The sequence below is a fragment of the Mauremys reevesii genome, linkage group 15 (assembly GCF_016161935.1).
Source record: "Mauremys reevesii isolate NIE-2019 linkage group 15, ASM1616193v1, whole genome shotgun sequence".
NCBI classification, from domain to species: Eukaryota; Metazoa; Chordata; order Testudines; family Geoemydidae; genus Mauremys; species Mauremys reevesii.
Window position 1 is genome coordinate 9,104,553 of NC_052637.1, and position 9,701 is coordinate 9,114,253.

The window sequence follows — 9,701 nt, forward strand, 5'->3', positions numbered from 1 at the left end:
TAGGGCTATATTCATAAAGGGATTTAGGCTTGAACAGGAGAGATTGAGAGAGATCCACATCAGGTATCCTATATCCCAGTGGGGAGGTCACCCACATGGGAAGGGGCATATCCCAGGCGACTACCCTAACCACTGGGATAAAAATTATGAACAGTCTCCTCCTCCTAATTCTTTCTTGTTCTCTCCCACCCCCTGCTTCTTGTAACAACACCTTAGATAGGGTTAGAGGGTTCCCAGCTGAGAATCCCAAGCAGGAGGTGCCTCCCCCCAGAGGATACAGGAACTGAACGCTATGACAGCAGCAGGGTTTTTAATACACCTCTCTCCTCACCATCTCTCATTGGCTAGGGAACCACTTCTCAAGCTGGTTTTTTAAAATCCCTTTCTTAGGTACTTACATCTCCCCATTCATTTTGGAGGGAGTCCGGGCACTGAATTCAGGTTTTGTGCATCTCAGTGATTTTCTAGGCACACAAAATTAGCTCATTTAATGCTCAGCATCACAATACCTACATCCCTTTGGGAATCTAACCCTTGGTATAAATTGACCAAGACCCATTCAGACAATGAAGCTAGATGGATTTACATCAAGTGGAACTCTGGCTCGTAGTGTTCATATTCTAAAGTGATTTTGTTCTCCTCAACTTTCACTCACTGTCGAGTTGGAAAGACCTTAAATTTCACTTAAGCACTAAACACAGTAGGAAGTGGTGCTGGAGCTCTGCACACAGCTGAAATTCACCCTTAGGGTACGTTTACACTTACCTTCCCGGTCGACGCGGTGAGTTCGAACTCCGGAAGCGCTGCGGTCGACTCCGGTACTCCACCACTGCAAACGGCGGTGGTGGAGTCGACGGGGGAGCCATGGAGTTCGACCCCGCCGCGTCTGGACGGGTAAGTAGGTCGAACTAGGGTACTTCAAATTCAGCTACGCTATTCACGTAGCTGAATTTGCATACCCTAGTTCGACCCCCCTTCTTAGTGTAGACCAGGCCTTAGAGGCAGATCTCCAGCTGGCAGAAAGCATCATAACTCCACAGAAATAAACAGGGCTACACTGAGGTATGCCAGCTCAGGATCTTGCCTAAGCAAATAAAGATATGATATGACTCAGAATCCATCTCTTGTGAAAGTTTGACTTAAAAAGATATGGTCTGGGCTAAATAAAGAGTCAACCAATAGGCTGAGATTCTTAAAAGAGCTTAGGGGAGTTAGGTACCCAACTCCTATTGGATAGGGAAAACGTAGCCCTAGCAATGTGCCAAAGGTGAGCCAGAAAGTCTGTGGAGAGGAAGACAGTGAAGCCTGATCTCTTCTGTCCCTGTCCAATGCTTTTAACCACAATACCGTCCATGTGAGTCCCGTATCTCTGCCCATACCAGCCTAGTATTGACAAAATGCACTGCCGGCCCCTGTTAACAAAGACACCACCCTCTTCTCCCATTTTCACTGGGATGATTTCTTTTCACATGCTTCACATAAAATGAATAGAGCTGGTTGAAAAATGGGAATATTTTCATGACAACATGTCCCTCTTTCTCATAAAAATTCAAATCCTTTGCAATCAGATCAGTGAATGAAAAATAGCATGACCTAATTACTTTCACCTCCAGGTTTTGCAATGTATCCTGCCTACTACACATCACTCCATTGGACTCTAATTTCTTTAGGACAGGAACCATGAATACCTCCATGTTTGTTAGTTCTGGTGATTTTTTTCCCCATAACATCTTTTTCCAATCTGAAAGTGTGGTTACATAACAGAAAATTTCTGTCAGAGAATCTGTATTTTAGCGAAAAATAGTTTTCTGGGGGGGAAGGAGTTTTCATTTCAAATTGACCTCTCAAAATGAAAGGAAAGTTTTTGTTTTAAAATGTCAAACAGAAATGAAATGTTGTTATAGCCCTGTCACAAGGCCGTTGTGTAGGTAAAATCCATTAATGTTTGGGAGGAGCTCAGATAGCACGAGGGCTGCAACCCAAAGACAGTGCTCTGCACTCCATTGTGTTCCACAATATAGCTCCCCGGCTGGGATGTTTCAGCACTGAGCTGTACACATACAAGAGTGGGATTTTCCAAAAGCCACTAAGCTATTTAAGAGCCCAAGTCCCAATGACTCAAGCAATGAGAGTTAAGCTGCTAAATCACTTAGGTGCTTTTGAAAATCCCACCCTAAGGGCCAGATTTCCAACAACCTGGCACCCACAACTGACGACAGATTTTCCCCAGAAACTCCCCTCCCATTTAGGCAATGAAAAGAGCCGGGTTTTCAAAAATGTCCATCAGCCAGCAACTCTTGAGTGGCACTTAGAGACAGAGTTTTGACACAGCTCATCACCTACTGTGCTGAACTGTTTTGAAAACATGGTCCTTAGTTTGTGCCCTCCCTTGGCCATCAGCCCTCAGTTCATGTGAACTAGCTGGCTGCTCTCTCTCTTTCTTCCTCTGCTCTGCCTCTCCATCCTGGTCTGAGCATTCAGGCCTAAATATACAGATTATCCATTCACCAACTCTCTGAGCTCTATGGGAAGAAAGGATAAAGACACATTTATCCTCTCTGCCTGAGTCTGCAGACAGCCTGAGACAATATCTATGAGAGGCGGGAGTTGCCCTGAGAATTACCAACACCACAACACATAACTGAGTTTGCACAGAGCCAGAGACAATCGTGCTCAGAGAGGGACAGTTGCCTTGAGTGTAATCGACACAGCAACATCTGCCTGAGTCTGCAGAGAGCCCGAGACAGTAGCTCTTAGTGGAGAGAACTGAACCATTCATCTTAATGGAGTGTGTTACCCACTGGTTATGGTTGGACCCCACCACCCCCATCTCAGCAGGGGACACTGTGCTGCATTACAAGAGTGTTCTATAAATGAGACATGTCTGTATCTATGTCAAAAGTTAATGAATGAGGCATTAGTAGGTGGCGCTCCTGAATATGCAGTTTTGTAGGAGTGATCAAACTTCTTCTTGTGCGTGTACTGCAAATGACTACCTCTCTGCAGCTCTCTCCATGCATCTCTTAACAGCCATCACAGCCGAGGGTCTCCAGTTGATTGTAATGTGGTGACAGAGTAAACAAGCAACATCCCACACTCAGCTCCGAGGTTAATGCAGGGAAAGGGGCCCTGAAGCCATTTCTTAGATGTAATAGAGAAAGAGACACCGTGGCACTCTCCCTGCCTCTCGCCAATCTGCTACCCAAATAAAACACAATTCCTCTTCTTTTGACTAGTTCTATTTTAATGTTTCTCTTTGTTATAAGGTGAAACCTTGATTAAAAAAAATCATGCAGAAGTAAAATAAATTTAGTTAACATATAGGGCTGTGTTTTCATGGAGATTTTGCCTATAAATATTGTTTTGTGCCATTAAAAACACATTTGCAAAGAAAGACACAACCTGCAGTGGACCTCAGTAGTGTTCAGATGGTGACAGACAGGTTGTGGGGAATGACTAGGAAAGTATATTCCACCAAGGAGTATTCAAAGAGAGAAAAACTTGAGTAGAGACTCAAATCTCTTGCACCTCAAACTGTAACCATAGTCATGAGATGAAAATTAGGGCTTTACCCTAAGGGGGTGCTGTTTGTGATCCAGGCCCACTAGCTTCAGGATGGAGAACACCGGAAATAGCCCCTTCCACCTCTTTCCAATCAGTCTGAGGCAGCAATAGGCCAAATTAGTAGTAGCATTTATGTATATCACAGCTGTGATTTCATGCCCTACCAAGATCACAGTCTTATTGTGCTCGCTAGGGCTTGCACACACAGTATGAGATGATCCTGACTCAATGGCCTTACAGTATAAACAGATAAAGGAAACAAAAAGCAGGAAGAGAAACCGAGGCACAGAGAAGTGAAATAATTTCCCCCAGACCCCACAGCAGAGTGAGGGCACAAATCCACACCGCTACTGCCTGATCCACCAGACTTTGCTGCCTCAGGCTGGGAAGGACGGAGAACAGTGCGGCTGTACTGTCTCAATGCTGCTGCATGGCTGACTCGGGTCACTGATGAAACCTTACCATGTATACTGTACTGGATGATTGATATGCACAAAGAAAGGAGCAGCTACATTGTATAATAGTGACCAGATGTCAACAGAACCTCTGGGGCTGCGAAGGGGCAGCCATACTATAAAAAGACCTCTAGGTGGCTGCAGAAAACAAGGGATAAAAAAGAAGCAGCTATAGGGCTAGATTCTCAGCTCCAGTAAAATGATGTAGCTCTGTTCATTTCAATGGGGCTACACCCATTTCCCACAGCTGGGGATCTGGGACATTGGCTCCAGTGGAGCTATGGCTGATTCCCAGCAGCTGGGGATCTGTTTCACTGATTCAATGGAGCTACATCAATTTACTCCATAGGGGAATGTGGCCCATTGACTCCAATGCAGCTACATTGATTTAAACCAGATGGCAATCCGGTCCGTTATCTTCAGTGGAGCAACCTTATTTTACACCACTGGAGAAAGTAGCCAATAATGTTTACAAAAGGAAAGGTTGATAAATGGGCTGTTATATTGCAAAGTGAGCAGTATGGTAGTATGTGCCAAGAATGAGTCATGGACAGCTAGTCCATGAAATAAAGGATGGTTATTGGCAAAGATCCGGGCATTATAATGGACCATTATTACTCAGAAAGTTAAACTATGCTTCATCATGCTGTGAACCATTTCCCTGCAGAGACTCATTAGGCTGTTTCACTAAATGCAATTACATTTGGGAAAAACAACTCGAGTCACACTGAGCATTGCTAAGAACAAAACTTTGGAGACATAATGGTGATGGATTGAGTTTAAAAATTTTGGAACTCGATTGTACTTATGCAAATCCTTGAATTGGATAGGGAATAACAAACTCCCACAAGGTTTTGCAATAAGAAAGAAGTGGACAGACTTATTCTTCCCTCAAAACACCGGTATAATTCAGGTCAATGTGGGACAGCTTTCCTTAGAATACTTACTGATGGAAATGCTTACTTCTGGGACCCAGATGTGGACAATATACTGTGATGTATAAATGCAATGGTTATATAGACTATGCTAGGATGTTTACATTAATTGTGCGTACACACACAAATGTGCATGTTTATCCTTCTGCACAAACCACTGTCGTCCTCTGCCTGGTTTCAGATGTTCTGAAGTTTGCTCTTTTTTACACTTGGTGGAAGAGGTTTTCTTGAGCTCAGGTACTCCCAACCCAAAACAGCTTTGGCATCTGGCAATCAGGAAGGCTAGGATTCCCAAAGCAAGCGCAGGGAACTAAGCACCCAAATTAAAGTTGGATGTGGGTGCCTAACTCCCATAAACTCCTTTGAAAATCACAGACAGACTTCATATTATGTCAAGGATAAATTCCAGTATTAGAGCCTCAGCTATTCAGTGCCATGTTGTTTCAGACCAAGAAGAGGGACTCAGTTCAAACATGTCTTCACAGCTGCTTTACCCTCCCTTCAGCCTTGAATACTTGGTCATGCACAACACTTTTTCTGCATGTTCTGTTTTTTTGGGCGAGTCTCTGTGCAGGTAAAGCTCGGGGGAGGAGCTGTTCTTGTGTGCATGGAGGAAATACCATGAGGGAAATCAAAGATCTTAGAAACATCTAAGACACCAAAATTTAGTGTCCACATTTCATTTTGCAACCATGCAAAGACACTTCAAACAGAGCTGGACAATAAGGGCCATGATATAATTCCCTTCTCAAACTTTCTGCTTCTAACCTCACAGGAATTTTTTCAGGCCAAGTGTTGTGAAATCCTAAGTGACGGCTGGGAAAGAAGAAAGGCCCAGTCAAAGAGATTGTTAATAAATCCAGTTAAGATTGCAGGCAATCATCATAGTTCTGTTGAGATCTGAGCTAGGTTATTCAAGGTGATCTAAAGAAATTAGGCACTGATCTGCCAATGGGAGTTGGGAGCTAAACTTCCTGAGGCCATTCTGAAAATCACAGCCTAAATCATGCCTAAATTCTGCATCATGACTTTCCTGAAGGCCCCCTTCACCTCTTGGTTCCTCAGACTGTAGATGATGGGGTTAAACATTGGGGTGACGGCTGTGTACATGAGAGACAGAGCTTTATGGAAGCCTGGGGAGAGCTCCACTGATGGTGTCATGTACATGATAATGAGGGTCCCGTAATACAGACTCACGACCAGCAGGTGAGAGGCGCAGGTGGAAAAGGCCTTCTGCCTCCCGGTGGAAGAGGCAATTTGCAGGATGGCCGAGAGGATAAGAACATAAGACACAATTATGAAGAGGAAAGGGACCAGGCTTATCAGGGAGCAGGAGACCAGAATGATCATTTCCACCAGAGGGCTTTTTGTGCAGGATAATCTGAACAGCTCCTCCATGTCACAGAAGAAATTATTAATTTCATTGGGGCCGCAGAAGTTTAGCTGGGGCACCATCCCCACTACTAAAGCCGAGGCTGAGAAACCAGTTATCCAGGAGGCAGATACCAACAGAAGGCAGACCCTGAGGTTCATCATAACCATATAGCTGAGTGGGTTGCATATGGCTAAGTAACGGTCATAAGCCATGACTGCAAGAAGGAAGCACTCTATGGAAGCTAAAGCTCCGAAGAAAAATAACTGTGTAATACAGTCCCTGAAGGAGACTGTCCTATCCTCTACCAGGAACCCAGCCAGCAACCTGGGGGAAATGATTGAGGTGTAGCAGGTCTCCAGGAAAGACAAGTTCCCCAGAAAGAAGTACATGGGGGTGTGAAGCTGCTGGTCATACACAACTAGTGCAACCATGAGGAGGTTCCCAGCCATGGTCAGAATGTAGATCACCAGAAACAGCGCAAAAAGCAGAATCTGAACTTCATTCAGGTTCCTGAAACCCAAAAGGATGAACTTGGTGATGGATGTTTCATTTTTCCATTCCATGTGTGCCATGTATTCTCTGGAAGGAAAGAAAGGAAAGAAGGAAGATTAACCAAAAAAGAAACATCTCCTTTCACCAAATCTACAACTATTTCCTTGTTATTCCACCCCTTTTAACTGTATTCAGTGTTTACTTAGGGCCAGATTATCAAAAGCATTTAAGAGCCTAAAGATTCACTTATTCTTCTAGAGGGATTTTACAAAAGAACCTCAAGAACTAAAGTTAATTGTTCTGAATGGATGTTAGGTGTCTAGATGCATGTGAAAGTCCCACTAGACACTGAAATATCTTTAAAAATCTGACCTGTGACCTGTTTAAGTACATTAGTAAATCCAACTAAACACCTATCTGCATCTTTAAGCACATAAATACCTTTGAAAATATGTCCCTTAATATATCATATTTTTTCACCTGGCCTGATGTAATATGATAGTTGTTACAACAGCTGCAAATACTTCCATTAACATGACCCCAGAACTTCACAGAAGGGTACGTTTTCGGTTAACTCTGTAAAGGGAAAAAAACAATGGAGTTATGCGTCTGCAAACCCCAGAGTAACCTACCTATAATTTTATCAGCAACATGCAATAATACATATGGGTAAGATTCTCATTCCACATCCATTCAAAGCCTGCTTCCTTTGCACAGCTGTATTGGTATAATGGGGCCATAGACATAAACACGGCTAACCTGTTGGCTGAACTTTGTGACTTTGTCCTCACCCACAACTATTTCACATTTGGGGACAATATATACCTTCAAGTCAGTGGCACTGCTATGGGTACCCGCATGGCCCTACAGTATGCCAACATCTTTATGGCTGACTTAGAACAATGCTTCCTTAGGTCTCGTTCCCTAATGCCCCTACTCTACTTGTGCTACATTGATGACATCTTCATCATCTGGACTCATGGAAAAGAAGCCCTCGAGGAATTCCACCGTGATTTTAACAATTTCCATCCCACCATCATCCTCAGCCTAGACCAATCCACACAAGCGGTCCATTTACTAGACACTACTGTGCTAATAAGCGATGGTCACATAAACACCACCCTATACCGGAAACCCACTGACCACTATACTTACCTACATGCCTCCAGCTTACATCCAGGAGGCACCACACGATCCATTGTCTGCAGCCAAGCTCTAAGATACAACCGTATTTGCTCCAATCCCTCAGACAGAGATAAATGCCTACAAGATCTCTATCAAGCATTCTTAAAACTAAAATACCCACCTGCTGAAGTGAAAAATCAGATTGACAGAGCCAGAAGAGTACCCAGAAGCCACCTACTACAGGACAGGCCCAACAAAGAAAATAACAGAATGCCACTAGCCATCACCTTCAGCCCCCAACTAAAACCTCTCCAGCGCATCATCAAAGATCTACAACCTATCCTTAAAGATGATCCCTCACTCTCACAGATCTTGGGAGACAGGCTAGTCCTCGCTTATAGACAGCCTCCCAACCTGAAGCAAATACTCACCAGCAACCGCACACCATACAACATAAACACTAACCCAGGAACCTATCCTTGCAACAAAGCCTGATGCCAGCTCTGTCCACATATCTATTCAAGTGACACCATCATAGGACCTAATCACATCAGCCACGCCATCAGGGGCTCGTTCACCTGCACATCTTTCAACGTGATATATGCCATCATGTGCCAGCAATGCCCCTCTGCCATGTACATTGGCCAAACCAGACAGTCTCTACGCAAAAGAATAAATGGACACAAATCTGACATCAGGAATCATAACATTCAAAAACCAGTGGGAGAACACTTCAACCTCTCTAACCACTCAATGACAGACTTGAAGGTGGCAATTTTGCAACAAAAAAACTTCAAAAACAGACTCCAAAGAGAGACTGCTGAACTCAAATTAATATATAAATTAGACACAATTAACTCAGGCCAAAACAGAGACTTGGAATGGTTGGGTCATTACACTAATTGAATCTATTTCCCTATGTTAAGTTCTCCTCACACCTTCTATGGGTCATCTTAATTATCACTTCAAAAGTTTTTTTTTCTCCTGCTGACGATAGCTCTTCTCAATTGATTAGACTCTTCCTGATGGTATGCATACTTCCACCTTTTCATGTTCTCTGTATGTATAAATATCTCTTGTCTCTGTGTTCTATTCTGTGCATCTGAAGAAGTGAGCTGTAGCTCACGAAAGCTCATGCTGAAATAAATTTGTTAGTCTCTAAGGTGCCACAGTACTCCTGTTCTTTTTGGGGCCATAGGGGAACTGGTCAAAAAAATATTCTATGGAAATTGGTTAGTTTTCAGCAAAACACTTGAAAAGAGAGATTTTGTCCAAAAAAGGCAGTTGCAGTGCCTCGTGGGCTATGTAGTTTGCTCCTAATGTCCCCATTCTCCTCAATGGGCTGAGATCCCCATCTGGACTACATCTCCCATAATGCAGCGGGAATGGGGACTCCATATTGCACAGATTCCCCTTACTAAAAAGGGAGACCATGATGCATTATGGGAGGTGTAGTGCAACCGATGATGCCAGCTACAGAGGAGAATGCAGACACAAGAATCAAACTACAACTCCCAGGAGGCACTGCATCTCCTATTTAAAATATTTTCATGTAAAAAAGGGATTTTTACATTGAACTCAGACACATTTTTGAAAATTAAAAAAAATACTCAAAACCCCAATATCCTGTTGAAAAATAGTTGAAGGAAAATGTTCAGCCCAGATTTTAGTATGAATGAGATTTTGGTTTATAGGACTAGATGCTTTAGCTTCAGTCCAATGGGTCAGAACACAACATATGATCTTAACTACAAG

The 9,701-nt window shown here is 43.4% G+C and overlaps 1 protein-coding gene across 1 annotated transcript; it reads right to left on the bottom strand.

Annotated features, from left to right (window-relative positions):
- Positions 1-5,953: 5,953 nt before the first annotated feature.
- Positions 5,954-6,898, bottom strand: LOC120382986 (olfactory receptor 1020-like). The gene has a single exon (XM_039500526.1). The coding sequence runs from the start codon at positions 6,890-6,892 to the stop codon at positions 5,954-5,956; it is 939 nt and encodes a 312-aa protein (XP_039356460.1). The 5' UTR covers positions 6,893-6,898.
- Positions 6,899-9,701: the final 2,803 nt, after the last annotated feature.

Coding starts and splice junctions, on each gene's coding strand:
- LOC120382986 (XM_039500526.1), bottom strand. CDS start 6,892: ATGGAATGGAAAAATGAAACATCCATCACCAAGTTCATCCTTTTGGGT.